This window comes from Salmo salar, chromosome ssa15 (genome assembly GCF_905237065.1).
Source record: "Salmo salar chromosome ssa15, Ssal_v3.1, whole genome shotgun sequence".
In the NCBI taxonomy this organism is placed as follows: domain Eukaryota; kingdom Metazoa; phylum Chordata; class Actinopteri; order Salmoniformes; family Salmonidae; genus Salmo; species Salmo salar.
In genome coordinates this window covers 41,875,993-41,903,611 of record NC_059456.1, presented here as the reverse complement: position 1 = coordinate 41,903,611, position 27,619 = coordinate 41,875,993, and the positions used below count along the sequence as shown (strand labels likewise).

The window sequence follows — 27,619 nt, the reverse complement described above, 5'->3', positions numbered from 1 at the left end:
TTACTTTTTAATCATGTATTGCAATTTTTTTTATTTGCTCAAACAATGTTAGCATGTAAGAAAATTCTAATTAATATGAGAACAGTATGGTACAAAGTGAATGATAAAAGAATAAAGGAAACTGAAATTCATTTCAGAGACATTCAGTTGAATTTCTCATGAATATTCTTAATGTCCACCAGCTTCGGTTCCCTCAATAGATGGAAAAATCAGATTTGGGGGACAAAAATGTAACTGTAGAGCACAGGAGGTTGGTGGCACCTTAATTGGGGAGGATGGGCTTGTGGTAATAACTGGAGCGGAATTGGTGGAATGGTATCAAATACACCAAACACATGGTTTGATGCCATTCCAGTCGCTCTGTTCAGACATTATGAGCCGTCCTCCCCTCAGCAGCCTCCACTGCTGTAGAGGATATATACATTTTCAGATTTCCCAAGCGCCAAGAACCTAAACCATGTAACAAACTGCTCTGTAACATACAAATGGCATGAGGAAAATACACCACTTCTAGGGTTCAATTGTGTACAATTGTGACATAACTTCATTCTCCCATTAAAATAACTATACCAGGATGCAAAAAAAAAAAAACTAAACAATGATCATGTGTGAGATAATGACAATTCCTAGAATTATTACTAGTCTTTTTAAATCTTTGACATATTAAATGTAAATTCAGAACAAGGCACAAACCATGAAGATCACAAACAGAATTATCCATGTAGATATGAATGATTCTTAATTAGAATGTGTCACTCCTCAATCCAAAGGACTCGATATATAGACATCTCCCTTTTTCTTGACAATGATAAAACAAAAGGCGACTCAGTAGAGTGTGATGTGTGTAGGAGGAGATTGTAGCTGAAACCTTTGGTGTGATAGCCACACTATTGGCAATGGCTGCATCTTGTAAGCAGGTTCATCATAGTATCGTGAATTTCTATGGGTTTATAAAGTGCAATCGATGCTGTAAACACTCTTCTGTACAAACTTCCAATGCTTTGACTCAGAGATGAGAATGAAATAATTTGTGTTTGAGCAAAACACTCACAAGGGGAGTGTTGTGAAGATAGCTCAGTCACTACGACCCCCTCAGCTGTTGCCATGACAGAACCCTGATCAAAGTCGATCCCCTTACCAGCAAGTCAAGAGAATAGAAGCTAGAGTTTTACATTGGAGACAGCTCTGTTTTACACTAGTCTCAGGGTGACCTCAGTTTGACCTTCTCTCAGTTGATTGTACATCGAGATTTTTAGGAAATCAAAAGTGTTTTGTTTTGAAAAGTTAACATTTTCAATTAAAAGTAGCCATTCCCATATGAGCAAAGTCAAAGGGCGAAAGAAGTATGCCATTATCAGAACTTCATATTATAGGAGAGGAAATAAAGGCAAACAAAAATGCTACAAATAATTATTAAGCACAAGTCAAACACAATGGCACAAGCATGATGCGGATATGTCATGCCGACAAACTCATTTATGGGGTGTCCCTCATGTCTTTTTCATTACTCATTTATGGAGTGTCCCTCATGTCTTTTTCATTACTCATTTATGGGGTGTCCCTCATGTCTTTTTCATTACTCATTTATGGGGTGTCCCTCATGTCTTTTCATTACTCATTTATGGGGTGTCCCTCATGTCTTTTTCATGACTATTTTTTGTATATTTTTTAATGCATGTAATTGTTTTAATGCAAAATACCATGAATTGAAAAATGAATGGCGTACCTCAGTAAATTAAGTACATTATGGCTATAAACAGAGGGGGTCTGTCCATCTCATCTATTCACTACCCATTTGTTTCAGAACAGTTTAGAATCTATTAGGTAGATGTACAGTAGTGAACAGAAGGAGGTACAGAATCACTATCACAACCTCAACAGGGCGCTGGAGTGGAGTTAAAAGAACAGGAACATTTTAAGGAAAACATGTGGGGGAAATTCAACCCAGATGCTACACTTATTGCTTATAAACTGACGGACAATAATGCAACTTCTTGGCAGTCTCACCGTACATGCACCAAACATTTTGACAGAAAATGAGAGGGAGAGGAAAAAAGATTCAGTTCATAATAACAGTAGAGATTTCAAATAGCTTCATCTCCAGATCTGGTCATGGTGATTTTAGCAGTATTAACCGTCACTAATTGACAGAGGTTGTTTGGTAAAGAGCTACAAAGATTGACTGTAGAAAGGCATGTACCCTTTGTGACCGTCTCATCAGCCTGCAACACACAGAAACATTGATAAGAAATGCAGTACAGTAGCTTGTTACAGCGATCATTTCTATAGAAAAAAAAGAAGATAATGATATTCGGATATTAAGCCAAACAGACCAAAAGACAGACCATCTTGAAAATATTTGATTAAGCTACTTGATATGGCCATGGTTTACATTAAATCAGACAATTGATAGACTTGTAGATATCATTTTTTCTTCTTTTGTACATATTCAGGTTAAAATAGTATTTGAGGAAGACAAGCATTACAGAGTCCTGCAGCAGTAGACAATACCAAGTCCACCAGTCAGTCCCTCATTCACATCAAGAGGCTCCCTCCTATGGCCCTATGGGAAACTGAGTCCTACTTCCCTTTCCCTCCCCTCCTGCCTCCAAACTTAACACTCACCCACTAAACGTGCCTTTTTGCTTTGAAATCACAAGTGCGCACCAACCGATCCAAATCTTAGTGTGACCGCTGTCTGACTTCTCACACTTCAATGGTTAATACAGTATACAGCTCAATATAGTTAGTTTTTTATTTGTTGATTTTCCTTGTTTTCTTGTGTTATCGACAAAGAGAGAAATCTTTGCATAATGACAGTCAATTCTCTTCATGACTGTGTCCTGTCCTCCAGGTGAGGCTGCGGGAAAATGGCAGCAACGGCCAGGCTTCACAAGATGGACGCCAGCAGTGCTTCCATGCTACACACCTCCAGCACTCCCTCGTCCCCAGTTGTGTGTCTGACGCTGCTCCGCCCAAAAACTCTGTCTGCTGTATTAATTCGGTTATTGTCATCATCATCGCTACCTTTTTAAACTTTTTTCCTTGTTTGTTTCTTTATAATATTGTCCTATCTGAAGTTGACCTGTCTCAGTTGTCCGGTAATAGGTGTAATTTACAGGGAGGTGAGATCCTTCTACACAGTGTTCGACTTGCCCAGCTCCTCTCTGATGGCTGTGGACAGACAAACAACATGTCAGTTATATTGTGTTTTGTGCCGTCTTTGCTGTGATATGATCTTAGCAGCGGTTTGAATGGTTTGATGCTAATTCTCTGATGACAAAGGTACAGCAGGCCTCGTAAGCGTAAGCGCTTCCTCTCAGCCCTGTCACATACTACAGAGCAGTATATGCATAAGGTTTATCAAGCAATCAGTTACCATCAATGAGTTCCTCTTTCAGTTTTGATAACTCCTTCCTCATCTCGTCCAGAATGTCCTGAAAATACAAGGTTGGAAAGAGAAGATTAGAGACAAAATACAGTGGAAAAACAAATAACTTATCAAACGTCAGGCTCTTTGGACATGTGAGATGGGGGAAAACAGTGAGCATAGCATCAATGAGCGATACTGTCCCAGAGAGCCGAATGAGTTTTAGTAAGCCCATAGTGTCACTCCTCTGTGTTACTGCTCTGACTGAGGCTGCTGCTGTGTGCACAGATAGGGAGGGTATATGAAGAATCCACACTTATCTAACAGGCTCATTCATAGGGGAGAAGGGAGGGATTGCCGCAGCACAGGACACCGTCATTGGGAACACCCTCTCAGGGCTCTTTAGTATGCTGTGTAAAATATTACAGCTCCAGTGTACTGCCAGCAAACAGCAAGTTGGTCATTTTTGACTTGTCTCCTCTGAATACCTGTTTCAATCTGTCGTAGTCGAGACCTTCTGTTGGCACCCCGTTGGCACTTAGGGATCCAGTCGGTGTGGATTTTGGTCTGTAGATGAGATAAACAGAAAAAGTTAAAGTAGTATACCTAAACTGGGGCTCTTGTCAAGGGGGTCTTCAGAAGTCCCTCTTGGAGGAAAACAAGACAGCTAAGTGCCGACTGTAGCTAGATCATCCTCCTCTGCATTCAGTCCTCAGACACTTCAATCACTCTTTTAAAAAATGTGCAACTATAACAAACAAGTTGAAAGAAAGTGCATTGAAACCCCAAAGGAGGACATCTGAAAATTCAAATTGACGGTTTGATATCAAAACACAACAGGAAACCTAGGAAGTTACAGACTTAAACGCACAAAACAAACTGTCATCATACACCAACATTATTATTTTATATTCAGAATTTGGAAACTGATACACAAATATGGCAATGTAGAGCATAAGAGTACCACAATCATTTTCATGCCATTTCATATCCATTTGTCAGCATTGATACGACACTAGTGGTAAACTGAGCCTATTTGACAGGGTACCTAACAATTTGGCTGCCCACATACAGTATGAGGCTCCTTCATGAACTTAGTTCAAGCATCATTATGCTCTGAGAAAACAAATCTAGATTTAGGCAAAGTGAACCAGTAAATTAACTGGAAACTGTAGAGTCCTATGACTGGAATCACAAATAGAATAGCTTAATGCCTTAGGTCAGGGATGAGCAACTTTGATGGGGTGGGGCCACAAGAAATCTGAACTCATCACCAGGGGCTGTAATTAAATGTAAAAGAATTATGTTAGCTGAAATGGGCTAATTGAGTGACTATCAGTGACTGACATAACGGAATTGATCGGAGTGCCTTTAAATGGGGGTGCCGCCAGTTGCCCATCCCTGCCTTAGGTAAAGCCAGCCCAATACACATGCTACATACACCAACCATACGAGTTCACACACCAACTAATAGGAAGGAAACACACAGCTAACATTGGGTAGTTTAGCTCGATTTAAACAATCAAGTTGACTTTGGGAGCCAGAGTTCAGAAACAGGCCGCTGTAGTCACAGCATGCACAAACAATGCAGCAGTCACACACAGCCATGCTTCTCTGCCATTGGATCAGCTGGGACAGGACACAGTTGCCAACAAGGTAATCACCATGGTCTACAACTACAGGAATGATTCAAGGGAACTAAGGAAACTGAGTGTGAAATCAGTGAAGAAATTAACTCTGTGAACAGCCAAAAGCTTGTCAGAGAGGAAGTGGAAGCCAAGAGGGGAAGTGGAACAATTCTCAATAGTTGCCCTTCTGCGTGTTTGTGTATTTGCTCTAGTGGTCTCTCTGGCCTCCTCTATAGGTCAGATACTAAGGCCAGTTTATGTGAGAGAAATGTAGGATGCCAATGCAGGGCTGTGTGGCCTTATCTATTGGGTGCTTCTGGGACAGAATTGGCACGGAAGTGAATATTAACAGCACTGGGCGGGGTGATGTCTCCTCTAGCTTCCTCACTATACAGTAGCACACAACTACAGAGTGTGTAGAGTATGTGTGTACATGTGAGAGTAGGGGGCACTTTGTGATGTGTTCGAGGGATTCCCTTTGACAGGAATTTTGCAAACTAGGCACTGTAGGAGAGATGGACAGTAAAACAAAGATTGTAAAGCAACTGGAAACGTAACATGACATAGACCTATAGATTGTTTATTTTAAAACAAGAATAAACCAATGTATATACGTGGAGTTCATTAGCAGTCTGGTGATTACTTTGCTGGCAAAACTGAGACAGAGTATGTGGGAATTACAAGGCACTAACCCAACCCCCCCCAAAATATCACTTCCACTTCGATTGCAGCAAATTACACAAAATGAGTAAAAAAAGGGAGAATTATCATTCTACAGGCCTGTATACCTGTTTACGAGATCAGAACCCATCGGACTTCTTCACGGTGAGTCAAGTCCGTGAGAGAGAGACTACAGCTTTTAAAAGGCCTGTCCTGTAGCCCCAGGTCCCCTCCCTAAACCAGACCAAACTAAACCTACAGGCTACAGAGAAAACACTGAGTATAGCTGTCAGAGCATATGGAAAAACAACTGCTATTGATGATATATTGACTTTGTTTTAAGTTAACTTTACATTGATAAAAGCATTGTAATAGGAATTTTCTAGGGATCTGTTAATTGTCTGAAACTTTTCACATTAATACGCTAAAATGCAACACCAACCGACTTTAAAGGAAGTTCTAAAAAACATCTCACATTCTCAGCGAATTAAAACAAAAAAGGACTTGTGGTGGAGGCAGTCAGCATTCTGTTTTGCACATGGAAGCTGGAGGTGCATTTCCAGGAACACGTTCTCACCGACAAACCGCCATTTAGAGCCCTGGAATTTGGGGCTTTCATTGACAGATCTCAGGAACACTCACTTTCATCTATATTCTTCGTAGCGGTCTATTTATCACTACAAACCGATGCTGGCAATAAGACCATATTCAACGAGCTGTATACGGCGCTCCTAGTGGCCGGGGACTTTAATGCACTTAAATCAGTTTTACCTCATTTCTACCAGCATGTTAAATGTGCAATATAAATAAAGAACTTCACTCCACACACAGAGATGAGTACAAAGCTCTCCCTCACCCTCCATTTGGCAAATCTGCCCATAATTCTATCCTCCTGAATCCTGCTTACAAGCAAAAATTAATGCAGGAAGCACCAGTGACTCGGTCAATAAAAAAGTGATCAGATGAAGCAGATGCTAAACTACAGGACTGTTTTGCTAGCACAGACTGGAATTTGTTCCGGGATTATTCCGATGGCATTGAGGAGTACAGCACATCAGTTACTGGCTTTATCAATAAGTGCATCGATGACATCGTCCCCACAGTGACTGTACATACATACCCCAACCAGAAGCCATGGATTACAGGCAACATCCGCACTGAGCTAATGGGTAGAGCTGCCTTTTTTCAAGGAGCGGGACTCTAACCCGGAAGCTAATAAGAAATCCCGCTATGCCCTCCGATGAACCATCAAACAGACAAAGCGTCAATACAGGACTAAGATTGAATAGTACTACATTGGCTCCGATACTCGTCGGATGTGGCAGGGCTTGCAAACCATTAGACTACAAAGGGAAGCCCAGCCACGAGCTAACCCAGTGACACAAGCCTATCAGACGAGCTAAATTACTTCTATGCATGCGTCGAGGCAAGAAACACTGAAGCATGCATGAGAGCATCAGCTGTTCCGGACGACTGTGTGATCACGCTCGCCGTAGCCGATGAGAGTAAGACCTTTAAACAGGTCAACATTCACAAAGCCGCAGGGCCAGACAGATTACCAGGACGTGCACTCCGAGCATGTGCTGACCAACTGGCAAGTGTCTTCACTGACAACTTCAACCTTTCCCTGTCTGAGTCTGTAATACCAAAATGTTTCAAGCAGACCACCATAGTCCCTGTGCCCAAGAACACTAAGTTAACCTGCCTAAATGACACTGACCCATAGCACTCATGTCTGGTCATGGCTCACAACACCATTATCCCAGAAACCCTACACCCACTCCAATTTGCATACCGCCCCAACAGATCCACAGATGATGCAAAGTCTATTGCACTCCACACTGCACTTTCACACCTGGATAAAAATAACTCTTATGTGAGAATGCTACTCATTGACAACAGCTCAGCGTTCAACACCGTCAAAGCTCATAACTAAGCTAAGGACCCTGTGACTCAACACCTCCCTCTGCAACTGGATCCTAGACTTCCTGATGGGCCGCCCCCAGTTGGTAAGGGTAGGTAACAACACATCCGCCACGCTTATCCTCAACACGGGGGCCCCTCAGCGGTGCGTGCTCAGTCCCCTCCTGTACTCCCTGTTCACTCATGACTGCATGGCCAGGCACGACTCCAACACCATCATTAAGTTTGCTGATGACAACCGTGGTAGGCCTGATCACCGACAACGATGAGACCACCTATAGGGAGGAGGTCAGAGACCTGGCCGTGTGGTGCAAGGACAACCTCTCCCTCAACGTGATCAAGACAAAGGAGATGATTGTGGACTACAGGAAAAGGAGGAACGAGCCCATCCCCATTCTCATCGATGGGGCTGTAGTGGAGCAGATTGACAGCTTCAAGATCCTTGGTGTCCACATCACCAACAAACTAACATGGTCCAAGCACATCAAGACAGTCGTGAAGAGGGCACGACAAAACCTATTCCCCCTCAGGAGACTGAAAAGATTTGGCATGGGTCCTCAGATCCTCAAAAGGTTCTACAGCTGAACCATCGAGAGCATCCTGACCGGTTGCATCACTGCCTGGTATGGCAACTGCTCGGCCTCCGACCGCAAGGCACTACAGAGGGTAGTGTGTACGGCCCAGTACATCACTGGGGCCAAGCTTCCTGCCATCCAGGACCTCTATACCAAGCAGTGTCAGAGGAAGAACCTAAAAATTGTTCTCCTACCACCCTAGTCATAGACTGTTCTCTCGGCTACCACATGGCAAGATGTACCGGAGCTCCAAGTCTAGGTCTAAGAGGCTTCTAAACAGCTTTTACCCCCAAGTCATAAGACTCCTGAACATCTAATCAATGGCTACCCAGACTATTTGCATTGCCTGCCCTCCCACTTCACACTGCTGCTACTCTGTTTATTATCTATGCATAGTCACTTTAATAACTCTACCTACATGTACATATTACCTCAAAAAAACGGTGCCCCTGCACATTGACTCTGTACCGGTACCCCCTGTATATAGCCTCACTATTGTTATTTTACTGCTGCTCTTTAATTATTTGTTACTTTTATTTCTTAATTTTAAGGTATTTTTCTTAACTGCATTGTTGGTTAACGGCTTATAAGTAAGCATTTCACTGTAAGGTCTGCACCTGTTGTATTCGGCACATGCAACAATTAAAATTTGATTTGATACAGACAGCCTTGCTAGCGGTAGCCTAGTGGTAAGCAGCAGCCCTGTGCTTTAGTCGTATTATTAACCAGTCATGAACCAGCAAGCCCAGGGGTCGGACCCCAGCAGTGAGCCATGCTCTGCTACCCTCTGTGCTCCTTCTCTCCAGTTACATGATAATGAGCGGCAATGCAGAGGCAGTCAATGATTCAGACAGGCAGTGGATATTTTTGACTTAGTTGTGCTTGACCCAATAATGTGTTTAGACTCAGAGACTAAAAATGTATTACCGTTTGTACATGAAATCTAAGCACATTTATGGAATGCTGGTACTTACCTTCCAATGACTGGGGATTTGCTACCATTCATAGTGTTAGTCCTCTCCCATGGTTTCCTGGGCATGTCTGCAGAGGAGAGAAACACAAAAGCATTAGATATATTACACTGATATAAACGTCATCAGAAGACAAACAAATACTGACAGAACAAATCTGCCAAACTACATTAACTGCTGGCCAACACTGACTAGGATCCTGGTGTTCTGAATGTGGAAGGTGTTTCTCTTCTGGTCCTGTGTATCTCTGACCACTACAGTCCTGTACTCTATCCTGTACCCCACTCACCTGGTGTGCTACAGGCAGACACTTTAGGAGTCGTGGTGCCCTCACCGCCGCCGTCGTCCTATTGGAGAGAAGCACAGTGAGTTCAAAAGGTCAGAAGATATAGGTCAGGCAGCTTCAGATGATCAGAAATGCGACCAGGCATTTAGTTAATAACCCACTGAGGGAGAACCATTGATCCTCTTTAATGCCACCAATGACCCTCAAAGAGAAACATATGAAGCTCCAAAGACATCCAGAAGGGATGGATACAGAATACAAACACCAGGCTACTGAATTATAGATGGGTCGACTAGATAGATACTGTCAGGCAGGATATACAGAGATGAACTTTCCCTGGCCTCTGTCTGTCATACTCACAGCTCTCTGCTCCGGCTCAGGTGATGATCCCTTCTCTGCAATTCTTCTCCTGAAAAACACCACAAAATATTAAAGTTCTAACATGCTATATTGTATGTCCTCAAAAAAAATTCTCACGCCAAATTACTTTTAAATAATGTTTGGCTGCCCGTGACAGCTACTGTACATGATCTGCAATGATATGGCACTCAATAAAAATATTTATATTGACAAGAAACATTTGGGTCTCAAGCCTTCCTCAATATTGCCCCCACTCCCTGAAGCCACCCAAACATGCTGTATGCCTCCTCTCTCCATGTTTCAAACAGGAATGTAGTGTCATGTCACCTCCTGGCCAGGAGGGCGCTCATTTCCTCCATCAACCCCCCTCCTCCAGGTGCTCCTCCCAGAGGGCCGTTCCCTCCAGGTTTGGCCCCTGTAGCGCCAGCCAAGCCCCCAGCCATGGCTGCAGCCAGAGCAGCTGCCGCATCACCACCACTATCACTCTGAAGGATAGAAAGGTCTGAGTAAGAGAAGTAGTGGTAGACCATGTTACAGAGGCACATAACTGGGGGTCAGGTATGGTGGAGTGCAGTATATGAAAGCGTGAAGTACAGTATGGGCTACATAATTTAAATGTATCTGAAGTGAGTGGCAGCTCCCAATTAGTGCTGAGTGATTAGTGTTTTGAGGTTGGTTCGCTTATTGTTAGATTATTTAAAAAATAATCCCGATGTTTGATTTCAATATTTTTATATTACGAAATAATGACATTACAATGATTTGAGCATTTTAATGGAAATTCCAAAGGCCAAAATGTGGACCTGTCAGGTAGACGGGTCGACATCAATAGAAAAATGGGAAATTACTATGAAATAATAAAATATTTGAGTTGTGTCTATTACTTAGTTTTTATTTGATTTTTCATTCCTTAAAGTCATAATTTCATCTCTACTCAAGCAGCAGCAGTCAGCCTGCCAGGCCATCTAACGTTACATGCTCCCCATACTGTACTGTCTCTTTAGTCATCCTATTTAGCTAACCAGCCTAAGTACTGTAGCCTACAGCATGCTGCAGAGCTGTCTGACAAAATAATTGTACTAGTTCTTCAAAGTAGATAAGGTAAACTTTCAAACTCTCTGTCCCTCTCATCGTTGTGTACATTGACTTGATTTCTCAGATTTCTCTCGGGAATGAAACAGCGAGCTGGGCTCACCAAAAAAAGTGAACTAAATGGAATTCAAGTAATTGAACAGAAGTCGATTTAATAACCAAAAAACGATGAAATGTTAGTTAATAGCTCAGCACTACTTCAAATAGTTGGGATATAAATTGTGACTGGTGCTGGACAAGATCACAAGCCTGTGAGGATATGGTATGAGACAAACAGTGGGTGTCTGTGTAAGGGTAAGGACTTGTGGGTGTGTTTCTGTTCTGTGCGTGTCGGCCTCTCACCCTTGGCACTTTACGCAGCTTGGCTCCAGCGAGGGCAGCGGCCAGCCCAGACAGGGGGCGGTCCTCCGAGGGGGAGAAGAGGCCGGGTGGCAGGGGAGGGGCTGGTGGAGGGGGAGGGTGGGCCTGGCCACCGAGGGAAGGTGGGGGTCCGGGTGGGGGAGGGGGCACGCCGCTGGTAGGGGTGAGTGTGGGGGGTAAGGGGGAGGGGGAGGAGGGCCTGGTTGGGCAGAGGCTGTGGAGGTCACAGAGGAGCTGGGAGGGAGGGGGGAGGGGGGAGGGGGGTGGGCAGCACCGGCGTCAACACTGTGTCTGTATAGGGGGAGGAGGGAGAAGATTAAACAGTCAGTATCAAAATTTAGGACTCACAGAAAGAGCAGGAGTCACGAGTTCTCTCCTATTTAGTTTATCCTCACACACAAAACTCAGGCTTCCTAAAGTACCCATACTACATTCAGCATCAATACTAACATTATCAGGCTTGACCATCTATTGGGTAACTTTAGACTTTAAAACTTGTATGTGAAGAACAAAACTGGTTTGTGAAGACACGGCATGAAGTCACTAACATCCCCTTGCTGTTTGTCATACAACATGCATGCACATCAGTGAGTTGTGTTAATGGCCTAAATGTATCCATTTGAATGAAGCAAATGGAGACATCCAACACAAACAAGACAGAAAATGCATTGGACACAGGAACTCTAGCAGCCTTAGTTAGGTCAATATCGGCATATGCCTGCAAGAGCAGCCCTAAACCATGGAACCACAGAGATGTATTAACTGGAATAATTAGCTTGTAGAAAATCATTGTGATTCGTCAACCCAGACAGATGATTGGATCAATAAGCCATGATGGATGTGCCCATATTGAGCTCCTGTTAATGAGGGCGTGACCTATAGAATTAGGAATTCGAAAACTAATTATTATAATAGTAATTTAATTGGATCTCTATAGTGTGACCAGTTTCCTTTCAGCCAATGAGAGAGGAGACTGGAGGGCAGAGGTCACGAACACGGGTGGGTCAGTCCAAGTGGGAGAAATAGTTACACTGAATCTACATATACAGTACGTTCGGAAAGTATTCAGACATTTTGTTACGTTACAGCCTTACTCTAAAATTGATTAGTTTCTCCTTCAAATCTACACACACACACACACACACACACACACACACACACACACCCACACACAATACCCCATAATGACAAAGCAAAAAAAAAAGTTTGACATTTTTGCATAAAAACTATACTGCATAAAAACTAAACTGAAATATCACATTTACAAAAGGTATTCAGACCCTTTACTCAGTACTTTGTTAAAGCATCTTTGGCAGTGATTACAGCCTCGAATCTTCTTGGGTATGACGCTACAAGCTTGGCACACCTGTATTTACGAGGTTCTCGCATTCTTCTCTGCAGATCCTCTCAAGCTCTGTCAGGTTGGATGGGGAGCGTCGCTGCACAGCTATTTTCAGGTCTCCCCAGAGACGTTTGATCAAGTTGAAGTCTGGGCTCTGGCTGGGCCACTCATGAACATTACGACTTGTCCTGAAACCACTCCTGCTTTGTCATGGCTGTGTGTTTAGGGTCGTTGTCCTTTTGGAAGGTGAACCTTTTCCCCAGTCTGAGGTCCTGAGTGCTATGGAGCAGGTTTTCATCAAGGATCTCTCTGTACTTTGCTCTGTTCATCTTTGCCTCGATCCTGACTAGGCTCCCAGTCCCTGCCGCTGAAAAACATCCCCACAGCATGATGCTACCACCACCATGCTTCACTGTAGGGATGGTGCCAGGTTTCCTCCAGACATGACGATTGGCATTCAGGCCAAAGAGTTCCATCTTGGTTTCATCAGACCAGATAATCTTGTTTCTCATGGTCTGAGAGTCCTTTAGATGCCTTTTGGCAAACTCTAAGCAGGCTGTCATGTGCCTTTTACTGAGGAGTGGCTTCCACCTGACCACTCTACCATAAAGGCCTGATTGGTGGAGTGCTGCTGAGATGGTTGTCCTTGTGGAAGGTTCTCACATCTCCACAGAGGAACTCTGGAGCTCTGTCAGAGTGACCATCAGGTTCTTGGTCACCTCCTTGACATACATTTGACATTTTAGTCATTTAGCAGACGCTCTTATCCAGAGCGACTTACAGTAGTGAATGCATACATGTCATACATTTTTTTTTCTTTTTTTCCCTGTGCTGGCCCCCCGTGGGAATCGAACCCACAACCCTGGCGTTGCAAACACCATGCATTGCAAACACCATGCTCTACCAACTGAGCTACAGGGAAGGCCCTTCTTCCCCGATTGCTCAGTTTGTCCCGGCGGCCAGCTCTTGGTGGTTCCAAACTTCTTCCATTTAAGAATGATGGAGGCCACGGTGTGGGGACCTTCAATGCTGCAGAAATGTTTTGGTACCCTTCCCCAGATCTGTGCTGACACAATCCTGTCTCAGAGCTCTACAGACAATTCCTTCGACCTCATGGCTTGGTTTTTGCGGTATGCCTTTCCAAATCATGTCCAGTCAATTGAATTTACCACAGATGGATTCAAATCAAGTTATAGAAACATCAAGGATGATCAATGGAAACAGGATGCACCTGAACTCAATTGAGTCTGAATACTTAAGTAAATAAATGTTCTAGATTTTTAAAACATTTGCAAACATTTAGAAAAACCTCTTTTCGTTTCATCATTATGGGTATTGTGTGTAGATTGATGACATTATTTACAGTAAGGGCTGTAAACGTAACAAAATGTGGAAAACGTCATACCTTCCGACTGCACTGTAAATGCTACTGATGAGTTACTCAAAGGGTAGTTTTAATACACCACAATCCAAAACTCTATTATGTGACAAAATAGTATCATTAATGGTACTGGAGTGTTTGAATTATGTCAAATCTGAACTTTTGAAACTGCAATGGTTTTCAGAAAGATTTCAAATGTGGATAACTACTGTTGAATTAAATGTTCTTTCTCATAAAGTTAATAAGGTAAATCAAATGTGATGGCCGGTTAAGGAAGAATAATACAAAGCTGGTCCTCATTTGACATGGTTGTTAGAGGTGATTCATTTATTTGGATCCTCAATGCAGAGGGGACAGACGTGTATGCTAACTACTCTATTTAGGAGAGGGGGAAAAATGATCTTAATATTATTGATTCCAGCTGCTGGATAGCTTCTGACAGTGAAAATCCCTCTAAAGATGGCCCCCGAGTTCAGTCAGGCATTTCCTAATCAAAATACATCTAATATCTATGTTAATTCCTCCGCACTAGCATCCCTCCCGTTCCCTTGAAACGTACAGTAGTGTCATGACAAGAACCCTAAGTGAACAAGGATGGAGCAGAAATGAGTCTCCATCTATCAGTCCCTTTTGTATCACGTGTACAAGCCTACGGTCACCAAGTCCAGCAGGCTTGATGAACACAACACTGACATGACAAGTGAGGGTGAAAAGTCATGGTAACATACTAAGGTCATCACAATGGTGAATTGCAGAAAAATAATAGTTTGAGGTGATAAAAAAACAAACAAGCAAAGGAGAAACAAAGAGACATTGATCCCTCCAGACATAGCTGCGGTGATCTATAGCTAGACGCAACAGAGCCCCCTGTCTGAGTGCACACATACATGCCATGCCCAATGACCAGACACCATTCAAACCAGTTCACCAGGCAACTCAAGACCACGAGCAATAGCATGGACATACATGGCGAGAGGATGCTGACAGAGGCCAGACAGACACCTGACCAACACAGATTAACAAGCACCTAGCAGACCTAGAGCCACAGCCGTACTAGCCACCGCTGCAGCCAGCGTTGGCACCCAGAGCTGGGCCGAGCTGGTTAGGGCAGGCCCGCTACTCCCTGGACCCCCGTTAGTGGGTGAGTGGAGGTAGAGAGCGAAGCTGAGAGAGGTGAGGCCTTACCCTGCTGGGCCAGAGGGTCTGCAGACTGAAAGGCCTCTGGAGCCGAGGAGCAGGAGTCTCCCAGCTCAGAGAGGTTTACAGAGAGGTCAGCAGAGAGGTCAGCAGAGGCAGGGGGAGCTGTGGAAGGAGAAGGGACAACAGCAGGCTGGGATGAGGGAGAGGACACAAGGGGAGCGATGGGGGAGACAACAGGCGACTGCTGGCAGGACAGGGAAAGGGAGAGAGGGGGCAGCGGTGGAGGGGGCGGCGGGGTGGGAGGGGGGGCTGGGAGGGGGCGGCGGGGTGGGGTTGCTGCTGTTGCCAATGGTGAGTGGTGAAGGGGCAGGGAACATAGGAGGCCCATTGGGAGAGGGGGGTTTCTGTGACAAGGGGCTGGGGACTGGGATGGCAATGACAGGGCGTGGGCCTGTTGCCTTGCCCGGGGGACTACTGATCATGACGGGGGCGAGGGGGGCAGAGGGCTGAAGTTTGTTGCTGACCACACCAAAGACTTGGAGGGGGTTGCTGGGGCCGGGGTGGGGGGCGTGGGAGGTACGGGCTGTCGCCTGGGGACTGTGGCGTAGTGGGGCAAGACGGGGTGGAAGGCGGAGCCTAGCGAGGTGGCAAATCGGGAGGCAGAGTGACGTAGAGGTGGGGTGGGGGGTGTTGCAGAGGAGGGTGATGGGGTGGGCGGAGGGTAGTTGGGGGTGGTGGGAGACACAGACGTAGAGGAGGTCTTGGAGGAGTACTCTGGAGGCGGAGGGGTGTAGAGGGTACTTTCAAATGCTGAACAGGACAGAAGCAGCCACCGTGCAGCCACACAAGGGGGGAAAGAACACAGGAGAGGAGAGAGAGAAAGGGGGAGAAACAGAAAGAACAGAGAGAAGGGGGCAAATGAAGCAGGAAAAACCAGCACAGACCTAAATCTCCTTTTTCTATACTTGGTTCTTTCTCTGACAGAAAGGATGTTACTATTAGTACACAAGGTTAGCAGTTGAGACAGAACCTGAGGCACACTCTGTAAACAGTGCGTCAATGTGTACACATGGATAGAGAGGCAGCAGAAAAACATAGACCATCGTACTTTCAGTCGGGAGCGCTTGGCTTGTCCGCTCATTGAATGAAGCCTAATCAAATGATTCCCACCTCAAACACTTTATTAGCCTCTGGTGAAACTCACAGGATCAACACACACCAGACACAGCACTGGTCAGTCACTCACTCTATCCATGCTGCATCCATCCTGTCCATACCAAGACTGAGCAAGCAGAACAGTTGTATTCTACACATTTACAAGTCAAAGAACCACAATTGAGACATGTAACCAATTTGGACATGTTTTGTTCATTGTTCTTACAATAAGCAAACGGTGCAGACTCGAGTACAATCTAAATGAACTAAATAAATAAAATGCTTCAATATTTGGGTGACTCCAGTTTAAATCAATCACCCCTTACCTGCATTCACCATTACCTAGTTTTCTATCAGAACGATTTCAAGTCAGAATCTCCTCTTTCAAATGACAAGGAGTTCGCATAAAGTCTTACAAAACAAATAAAATAACCATCACAAAGTCTGTTTCTCATCAACACACACATCAGTAGTATCTTCTCATCTCTCATGTAAAGTTTAGAACTAGTGAGGTGAGCCATGGCGGAGGTAGTCTCGCTGGGTGGTCACACTGCCAGAGCCTGACTGCATGCTCTGAATTATCCATGCTCTGTTTTGTGGCCCCAGCCAGCGTAGCCCCAGAGTTAGCCCAGAGCGGAGGCCACTCATGCCATATGTTGACTGAGGGGCAATGCTGCTAATCCTTTGTACCAGCCTCATTCTGCTCCACTGACCCTCAGTGGCAGCCACACACACACACACACTCCTCCAGCCAGAAGACTTACTCTTGCCCAAATGTTTGTCTCTTTTTCCCGACCCCCCCCAACTGTCTCCTCCTTTCTCCTCTCCCCTCCCTACCTCCCTCCGGGTGGTAAGTGGGCAGAGGCAGGCCCCAGCTTTGCTCTGTGATCCCAGAGTAAAAACACACACACACACACACACACCCCAAAATGAACCTACACTCCATCTCCTCCATACACACTAACTAAATGTAGCCTAGTGTGTAGCCTAGTGTGTTCCCTAGGAGAGTGGCCTACAGAAGAAGGGGACCAGTATAGGGCGGGCCGGTCTAGAACCATCACATCAGTAGTAGGAACGGCTGTATTAAAGAGGTTGCCATTCACACAAGGAAGCCCTTGTTCTTTTGAATGCGATGAGGGGCATAGCTAATATGAGACAGACGCCACAGTGTGCCGGACTCATCAGGAAGCTCACTTCAGACGGTCCATGGATCTGTGGATGGCCTATTAGCAGACCTCTCAAGTGTTCCATTAGAAGTTGAGGTATGGTTACACACAGAACCAGCATCCATTAGACACTGGCAACATCCAACAGAATACTAAACATACTATGAACCAAACTGGAAATCCAACCAAAAGCTATTGCAAGGCTGTGTACACATTAGGCCAACAGCGCAAATGTTTGTTTTTCCTGCAGGAAAGAGAGCTAGAAGCGTATTAAATGTGCATACTCACACTTCAAACCCAAAAGCTCCCCAAAATGTTACAGCAACATGCAGTGCAACGTTGTTTCTTGTGTTGGTCTTGTCATGTTCTGTGTGAATTGGGTCGTTATGCATTTATTGCATAAATGTCCTGGGAAAAATAAAGTGAACTCTATACCATGATATGTTTATAGTTATGTTGATGTGCTCCTGCGGGGCAGGCAGCATGTTAGCCTTGATGGTTCATTTTTATCCTACTAATACAGAGAATCTGGCCCAGCTAATGTGATGATTGTGGCACTGAACCATGCCAACACTGGCTCCCCCACTGACCCAATATGTAGCAGCAATGTCCATCTCCCATCCTTGATCGTCCCCTAACCAAACCCAGAACCTGAGTCCTGCACCTGCCTATGCTTTGCTGGGCAGGCTGGCTGGGGTTCCCCCTACCATCCACCAACACACAGTCAAAGCCATCCCTGGTCAAAACAGGACCCATTTAACAGGAGTAGGCAGAGAGAGCTGAGTGTGTGTCAGTGTGTGTGTGTGTGTGTGTGTGTGTGTGTGTGTGTGTGTGTGTGTGTGTGTGTGTGTGTTCTTGCCTGCTCGCTGAGAGAAGCATCTAAACACTCCCCTTATGCCCTAGCGCCACTCAAGCTGTTCCACGAGCCCGTCCAACACACAGGCAGATGGGCAGAGAGAGATGGGAGAGAAGCCTCGCTATAAGTCACACTAACTAATGAGCGGCCAGGGATGGCTGAGTAGACTCAGCGTCTAGGCTCCGCTTCAGACTCCAGCTAAATGTCAAGCTGGGATTTTACACCCAAGACGGCTCTTTGGAGTACTACTGCTAAATGAAGTGAGACCTAAACCCACTCACCTGTTGGTGACTATTCTGTCATTTTGTTCTGTCCTGTGTCGTCAGTGTGTAATGTACTACCTTGTCCTGTTCTAGACATCAGATGTGCGCATATGCGTGTTGGTGGGTGTGTGTGGAAGTATGTGTATGCATGTGGGCGAGTATGTGTGAGTGTGTAAGAGGTAAGGAAAAAGGCTTGGCTGCTCACCGGCGTTGGAGATGCGTCTCCCTCTCTCCCAGTCCATCTGCTCTCTGTCCAACTGCTGCTCCTGGTGAGTCTCTCGCTCCATCCTCTCCCTCTCCTGCTTCTCGCTCTCCATCAGCTCCCACTCTCTCTCCACCCGCTCTTTCTCCAATTGCTCTCTCTCCGCCCGCTCTCTCTCCGCCCGCTCTCTCTCCGCCCGCTCTCTCTCCAACTGCTCTCTCTCCAACTGCTCCTGACGCTCACGCTCCAGGCGATCCCGTTCGACGCGCTCCACATGCTGCCTCTCGGCGCGCTCCCTCTCGGCGCGCTCCCTCTCCCTCTCGGCGCGCTCCCTCTCTCGCTCCTGACGCTCACGGTCTTGACGTTCCCGTTCACGCTCCCTCTCCAGCATCTCACGCTCCAGCCGTTCCCTCTCCTGGCGCTCATGCTCAAGCCGCTCGCGCTCCATCTCCTTCTGCCTCTGAAGCTCCTGCAGCTGCCTGCAGGAGAGAGGAGAGAAGAGGTTAGAGAGAGGAAGAGAAAGGGGGTTGATGAGGAGAGACCACAGAGGAGGAGACACCCGATGAGGAGAACTAAGACAGGGGAGAGCACAGAGGAGACACCCGATGAGGAGAACTAAAACAGGGGAGACCACAGAGGAGACACCCGATGAGGAGACCTAAGACAGGGGAGACCACAGAGGAGACACCCGATGAGGAGACCTAAGACAGGGGAGACCACAGAGGAGACACCCGATGAGGAGACCTAAGACAGGGGAGACCACAGAGGAGACACCCGATGAGGAGACCTAAGACAGGGGAGACCACAGAGGAGACACCCGATGAGGAGACCTAAGACAGGGGAGACCACAGAGGAGACACCCGATGAGGAGACCTAAGACAGGAGAGACCATACAGTCAAGAGAGGAAACCATAGAAGAAAAAGGAGAGACCATACAGGATAGTGGAGAAAGCAGAAAGAATAGAGGAGTGGAGAAGATGGGGTAGTCTAGCGGTTAAGAACATAGGGCCAGGTAACTGAAAGGTCGCTAGTTCGAATCCCCGAGCCAACTAGGTGAAAAATCTATCGATGTGCCCTTGAGCAAGGCACTTTACCCTTTATCCTGTAAAATGTCAATGAAGAGATGAGGCCCTGACCTCGTTTCACACGCTGGCCTAACGCACCACGCAGACCCACAGGCAGTGCTGTCACTTGGAAAAGGCCTTTTTGTTATTATATAAGCTTGTTGTCATTATGTAATTACTGTTCTGTGCAAGACAAACCGTTACGCAACCATAGCTAGCTCTGCACATGTTGTTAAACACAAAATCAAATCAAATGTATTTATATAGCCCTTCTTACATCAGCTGATATATCAAAGTGCTGTACAGAAACCCAGCCTAAAACCCCAAACAGCAAGCAATGCAGGTGTAGAAGCACAGTGGCTAGGAAATACTCCCTAGAAAGGCCAAAACCTAGGAAGAAACCTAGAGAGGAACCAGGCTATGAGGGGTGGCCAGTCCTCTTCTGGCTGTGCCGGGTGGAGATTATAACAGAACATGGCCAAGATGTTCAAATGTTCATAAATGACCAGCATGGTCAAATAATAGTAATCACAGTGAACAGGTCACAACAATGTCTTCTTCTGGCTACAGCCTCTCATTCTGTAGTGATAAGGACAGAACCTGTCTGTTATTCAGCTTTTACTGGCATTTACTGTATAACATTCACCAAATACCAAAACGCATCAGCTTGTTCATTCCAACTAGCTCTGCTGAGGTCAGATAGGAGCTTCCCAGGTTGGGAATGACTTACTTCTGCAGTGAGAAATCTCATCACTAGAGGGCAGCATGCTGTAGTAAGAGGTGAGGCAGGCTGCCTCCTGGGGTAGCCTGCTGTAGCTCACTGACTCTGGCTGGTTGGCTGCAGCTCCAAGCCATTTCACAGACTCTTCTCGCTCTCCCAATATCACTACCATCAAGGCTGTGACTGGTACCCGCCCATTCTGTGGGGCTTCATCAGCCTCAACCAGGCCTGCTGTCAAACATTACCCAGACTGTCATAATAACACTGCAGATCCCCTATCCATGACCATCAGTTTGGGACATTTTGGATTGGGTCACATCAATACAATTGAAGCCTTGACCAAATTAACCTGTGGTGCTTCACTTGTATAGGGACAAGCTGCAAGCCCTTTTCCCTCAGTCACTCCTTCAACCTTCCTGTTCAGGTTGAATCATCAACATCAGTTTCAAATGCTATCTGGTGTCACACCTCCCCCTCGCTCCATCTGGCCAGGAGCGAGCTACACACCCCTGCTCCACAATGATGTCACAGCCAGACACCCCCCTCCAGGTACACCCCCTGAATACCCCGCCAGTCAACTTCCCATTGAACCCCTCCTACTTCCCTGGCCCTGCATCCCCTGGTGGGGAAACATCAAGTCTCCACACACCCTTTAGAGAGGAACATGATGGGAATCAAACGCTTTCCTGCCCCAAAACAGGCCTGGAGGAGTATGATGTCCTATCACGTGGTGTAAACGACTTACAATACACCTGTTTATGAATAACAGCACTCCTCTCCCCTTTTCCTATAAGTGCACTGTGTGTGTCTATTCTACACTATGTGTCAAAGTGGAAACCGGCACAAATAAACCCTCAATGTGCCAAGTCAGGGGATTACAGGTTCAATCACTCTATGTTATTCACCCAGAATGATTTCATGGGCTCTAGTGAACTAAGACTAACGATTTACTGGAAGGCAAACAGTCACTCTACTCTTTTTGATGGAGCTTGAAAAAGCCTTGAAATAATCCATCATTAACATACATAGGTTAAGAATGACATGAAAATTATTTCAATGTTACTTAAGACTGTAAAGCTTCAGCTAGTAATACAGAAACAGTATTATGGGCCCAGGCAGCAATCCACTCTGTAGGCTAGAGTAACCAGAGGAAAGGCTGAGAGAGAGTTAACAGATTTAGTTGGTGGAGATCCTCTCTCTCCCAGAACCAGCGTGGAAGCGGCTGAGGAGGCTTTCACTAGCTGTTGCCTCAGCCAGGCTTCCCCCAGTACCACTGACCCCATTATCCATATTCACCAGTCTCACTCTACAAGGTGTCCCCATATCACACTGTGCTGTTATAGAAATGTAGCTGTACCCAGCAGGCTCCCATGAGGACAGCTACTCTCCTCGCCACTGGTGCACTTCATAATGAAACTAACTTGTTACAGCAAGACAGGGAGCACAAAACAGAGCACTACCGTCCTAACTTCACTAAAGCCCCAGTGCAGCACTCATCTACCTCTTCTCCATCCTCCCACGCCTCCCCCTCCACTACCTCCCTCTCAGAGTTAATTAAAGAGCAGGAGTGTTGTACTGCTCATTAGGCGCCGGGCCACTAGAGGTCTGGAGGCAAGGTATCTGGCTCGAAGGACCAGGGGTTTCGCTATAGGATAACATCCCCTTATCTCCACGCTGACATAGTTACAGTAGGGAGTACAGCAGAGAGTCTAGTATATAAGGTAGTGTATGTCTGCGCTAAGATAAGAGGCATTACAGTGATTAGCATATACTCCACCCCGGGGGCAGTCTGCGAGGGGCGGGGGCAGCAGCTCCTCCACAGAGAGTATCAAACTGTGACAGGAGTGCTGACAGTGCCGGAGACTGCTGCACAAGCAGAAGCCTCTTTAAAATATCACATTTCAAATGTAGAATATTATCAGTATGCCCGAGGTTAAATGTAGGCGGGATGGTGTTGAGAGCGGCAGGAAGAGTTGATTATGCACACCACTAGAACAAATGACGGGGTTAGAGAAGGTCAGTGGTGGATGATGCAATTGACCTGCAATGTCAATGACGCCTATATGGAGAGTGGTTACACCGTACAAAACAGAGTGAAACTGTATACAGGCTTGGGTAGTAACGGATTACATGTGACAAGGATGAGGAAAAACAACAAAAAATGATAATTGTGCTTGGTTCATAGAACCGGTCTTACGTCAGTAACCTGCAGTTGCCACTAGATGTGTTTTGTGTCGTTTTCTCTTCCTGCAAATGTTGCTCTATTCTTTGAACGGTTTAAGCTACAAAATATTCTGACCCCATCCCTGAAAGATAAGACTCCCTCTACAATGCCCACAAGCAATAACAGAGTGGACAAGACGAGGAACTAAATCAAACTGGGGGGAAAATAATGTCAATTATGATGTTATATTCTACCTTGAAGATGATACAAAAATATTGCCTGGTGAGCTTCTGAACTTCCCAATACCTTTCTGATGCATTTCAGTCACTTTAAACCATACTACCTTCAGCTGGAAATACTGTCAAAACTGTCAGACTGATTTGTAATAAACTGTCATAGCTACAATTTAAAAAATACAACATTGTCCGTTGATTACATTACGGTTTTTACATGGTGGGGTTTGGCGAATAAAAATAAAAAATCTAAATGGGATCAGGGCCCAAAAGGTTTGGGAACCCCTGCTCTATACGGAACAAGGCTTCACCAAAAAGGGAATATGTTCTACAACGTAGACCTTTGATTAACTTTGGTAATGGTGACACGACATACCTGTCCACAGCAGTAGTTCAGACTATTTTCATCTAGAGTATTTATTGTACATGTAACACTATCTGACACACACTGAATTCCCTGGCATACGAGACCATAACATTCCTACACAACACACAGAGGAGAACAGTTATAATAAGCACTAGGCCTCACCATGTCTGTTAGACGAGCTGGCGTGGTGAGAGGAGGTGGTGGTGAGGAGGAGCTGGAGGGGAGTCATAGGACAGTCTGCTTGCCATTCGTCAAGGGGATAGCAATTTGTTTACATCCAGTTTAACTTTCAAGGAAGGGACGTCATGTTAAAGTAATGTTCTCCTTGAGATGAACATGGATATACAGTACCAGTCAAAAGTTTGGGACACACCTACTCATTCAAGGGTTTTTATTTTTAGTATTTTCTACATTGTAGAATAATAGTGAAAACATCAAAACTATGAAATAACACATATGGAATCATGTAGAAAGCAACAAAAAAAGTTAAATCAAATTAGATTTTATATTTGAGATTCTTCAAAGTAGCCACCCGTGCAAAAACAAATGATAGTCCCACTAAGCACAAACCAGATGGGATGGCGTATCGCTGCAGAATGCTGTGGTAGCCATGCTGGTTAAGTGTGCCAATTCTAAATAAATCAGACTGTCACCAGCAAAGCACCACCACACCATTACACCTCCTCCATGCTTCACGGTGGGAATCACACATGCGGAGATCCTCCGTTCACCTACTCCGCGTCTCAAAAAGACACGGCGGTTGGAACCAAAAATGTCAGATTTGGACTCAAGCAAGTCTCTTATTCTTATTGGTGTCCTGTAGTAGTGTTTTCTTTGCAGCATTTTAATCACGAAGGCCTGATTCACGCAGTCTCATCTGAACAGTTGATGTTGAGATGTGTCTGTTACTTGAACTCTGAAGCATTTAGTTGGGCTGCAATTTCTGTGGCTGGTTACTCTAATGAACTTATCCTCTGCAGCAGAGGTAACTCTGGGTCTTCCTTTCCTGTGGCGGTCCTCATGAGAGCTAGTTTCAGAGCTTTTGCGACTGCACTTGAAGAAACTGTCAAAGTTCTTGAAATTTTCTGCATTGACTGACCTTAATGTCTTAAAAAAAACACCTTTTTGGTTAGTACATGATTCCATATGTGTTATTTCATAGTTTTGATGTCTTCACTATTATTCCACAATGTAAAAAATAGTAAAAAGAAAAGAAAAGCGACATGGGGCCATGCATTATCATTCTGAAACACACTTCTCCAGCGTGCCAGTGGCCATCGAAGGTGAGCATTTGTCCTCTGAAGTCGATTACGACGACGAAGTGTAGTCAGGTCAAGACCCTGGTGAGGATGATAAGCATGCAGATGAGCTTCCCTGAGACGCTTTCTGACAGTTTGTGCAGAAATGTTTGGGTTTTGCAAACCACAGTTTCATCAACTGGCTGGTCTCAGACGATCACACAAGTGAAGAAGCCTGATGTGGAGGTCCTGGGCTGGCGTGGTTACACGTGGTCAGCAGTTGAGAGGACGGTTAGATGTAATCCTCTAAAACGACATCAGGGGCGGCTTATGGTTGAGGAACAAACATTGAATTCTCTGGCAACAGCTCTGGTGGACATTCCTGCAGTCAGCATGCCAATTGCACGCTCCATCAAAACTTGAGACAGCTGTAGCATTGTGTTGTGAGATAAAACTGCACATTTAGTGGCCTTTTATTGTTTCCAACACAAGCTGCACCTGTGTAATGATCATGCTATTTAAATCAGCTTATTGATGCCACACCTGTAAGCGGATGGATCATCTTGGCAAAGGAGAAATGCTCACAAACAAGGACGTAAAGAAATAGGCTTTTTGTGCCTATGGAAAATGTCTGGGATATTTTATTTCAGCTCATGTAACATGGGACCAACACTTTACATGTTGCGTTTATATTTTTGTTCTGTGTATTTAGGGATGTCAGTTTTGAGTACTAGTGTATACTGCACCCATAGCAGAACTTTCATTACATTCCAATATAGAATCTTTTTGGGATATGACAACTATAAAACTCACAGTCTAACAATACAATGTATCATCACTATTAGGGTGAGCCAAGCTGGAGCATTAACAATACGTATCCGTCTTGCTGAGGGAGGGGAAGGCAGCTCCCTGCAGGTCCTACTGAACACAACAATGAGACCAGATCAGAAATGATCAAAGGATTCCTCAGCTCATGTCAACACACAAACACTTTCTCAGGAACCCTACATGCATACCGAGCCGGGTGGGAAAAGGTTGCTATGTACATGACTTCCTCTCTCCCATTTAAGGTATTGAAGGCTTCAAAGATGTGAAAAACCTTGGTGATCAATTTACTGGAGTCTCAGTTCCTGACATGCGTTGCCTGGGGAACGGTTGCTAAGGGAGTGTAGGCAGCACACGGCCTGAATCCGAACATTTTTCAACAACTTACTTCTGCCACGGACTCAAAAACACAAAAAAGCTTTGTCAGTATTTTACAAGAAAACGAGAATCGCTTGAATGTGCTGTGTTTGACAAATTAATTATTTAGACAGTAGGAAATCAGTGCGGAGGAGGAGGACATTACAGTATGAAAGTGTCAGAACGAGGGCAGACTATTAATACAGACAAAATTAGAACCAAGGTTGGGACAGGAGCAAGGGCTGGGCGATATGGCCAAAATATATCACAATATTTTTCTAATTTCTGACGGCATGGCGGTATTTTATGTTTCCGAATAAAAATTCTCAATATGTTTTATGAGTAGTGCATAACCCTTGAATGGCAACAAATGAATTCGGAGTGCTTTTAAAGGGCTTTCTCCATTCTGATGGTTTTATACTCAACCAAACTAGTACAAAACTGATGAAGTAGTACAATTTGTACAACTTTTCATTTTATTAAGCACTCTATCATAATATCGTCATAGACAGTATTGCAAAAATCCATACCGGTATGTGGATCCACACTGGTATACCGGTATTCACGATATAGTTGCCCAGCCATAGCAGGAGCAGATGTTAGACAACATGGTCTACATCCAATGAAAATGCCAAAATACAATTCCGCACTGAAGAGTGAGCATCTTTGGAGTGGTCTTGAGAACTAATTGCACACAGTCCGAGCTTTAGGGTGTAGCGAAGGGAAGCAGAGCCGCACAATCACAAAGCCTGGCAAGCCCCCAGTCCAGTTGGTCAGAGAAGCTTTCCTCATTGGCCTGGTCTGAACAGTTCTGTATCAGTGGACTGAAGCCCAGTTAGTCCATATGGAGCTACTCTATAAATGACTCCGTCCAACTCTACAGCTTCACAGTTACTTCCAGATGTCGGATCAGGGGCCTCAATTATAACCATTGTATAAATTTCACACTATACATCTGCGTGCGCCTTTAAAAAAATTAATAAAAATGATATATATATATATATAAAAAAAATAGAGCTTTATAAACTTGGCGCACACCATACACATGTTTCCCGTTATAAATCTGACACGTCTTTAACCTGTGCATGCGTGAACGAGCATTATAACTCCGCCTGGAAAACACCATGTTAGGCCATGTTAGTTTCTAATAAACTCTGCAAAAAAAGAAATGTCCCTTTTTCAAGTCTGTCTTTCAAAGATAATTCGTAAAAATCCAAATACCTTCACAGATTTTCATTGTAAAGGGTTTAAAACACTTTCCCATGCTTGTTCAATGAACCATAAACAATTAATGAACATGCACCTGTGGAACGGTCATTAAGACACTAACAGCTTACAGACGGTAGGCAATTAAGGTCACAGTTATTAAAACTTAGGACACTAAAGAGGCCTTTCTACTGACTCTGAAAAGCACAAAAAGAAAAGATGCCCAGTGTCCCTGCTCATCTGCGTGAACGTGCCTTAGGCATGCTGCGAGGAGGCATGAGGACTGCAGATGTGGCCAGGGCAATAAATTGCAATGTCCGTACTGTGAGACGCCTAAGACAGAGCTACAGGGAGACAGGACGGACAGCTGATCGTCCTCGCAGTGGCAGACCACGTGTAACAAGATCTGCACAGGATCGGTACATCCGAACATCACACTTGCGGGACAGGTACAGGATGGCAACAACAACTGCCCGAGTTACACCAGGAACGCACAATCCCTCCATCAGTGCTCAGACTGTCCACAATAGGCTGAGAGAGGCTGGACTGAGGGCTTGCAGGCCTGTTGTAAGGCAGGTCCTCACCAGACATCACCGGCAACAACGCCGCCTATGGGCACAAACTACCATCGCTGGACCAGACAGGAATGGCAAAAAATGCTCTTCACTGACGAGTCGCGGTTTTGTCTCACCAGGAGTGATGGTCGGATTCGAG

General features: G+C 45.1%; 1 protein-coding gene across 1 annotated transcript in view; it reads right to left on the bottom strand.

Moving 5' to 3' along the window:
- Positions 1-27,619, bottom strand: part of LOC106571529 (protein enabled homolog) — a 106,543-nt gene continuing 78,924 nt past the window's right edge. Inside the window, 13 exon segments of the mRNA XM_045695746.1 lie at positions 1-3,174; positions 3,380-3,437; positions 3,859-3,937; positions 9,131-9,197; positions 9,417-9,474; positions 9,774-9,822; positions 10,101-10,258; positions 11,208-11,404; positions 11,407-11,516; positions 15,160-15,329; positions 15,382-15,572; positions 15,575-15,898; positions 18,734-19,209. Coding sequence (XP_045551702.1) covers positions 3,137-3,174; positions 3,380-3,437; positions 3,859-3,937; positions 9,131-9,197; positions 9,417-9,474; positions 9,774-9,822; positions 10,101-10,258; positions 11,208-11,404; positions 11,407-11,516; positions 15,160-15,329; positions 15,382-15,572; positions 15,575-15,898; positions 18,734-19,209 — 1,975 coding nt within the window. The 3' untranslated portion in view covers positions 1-3,136.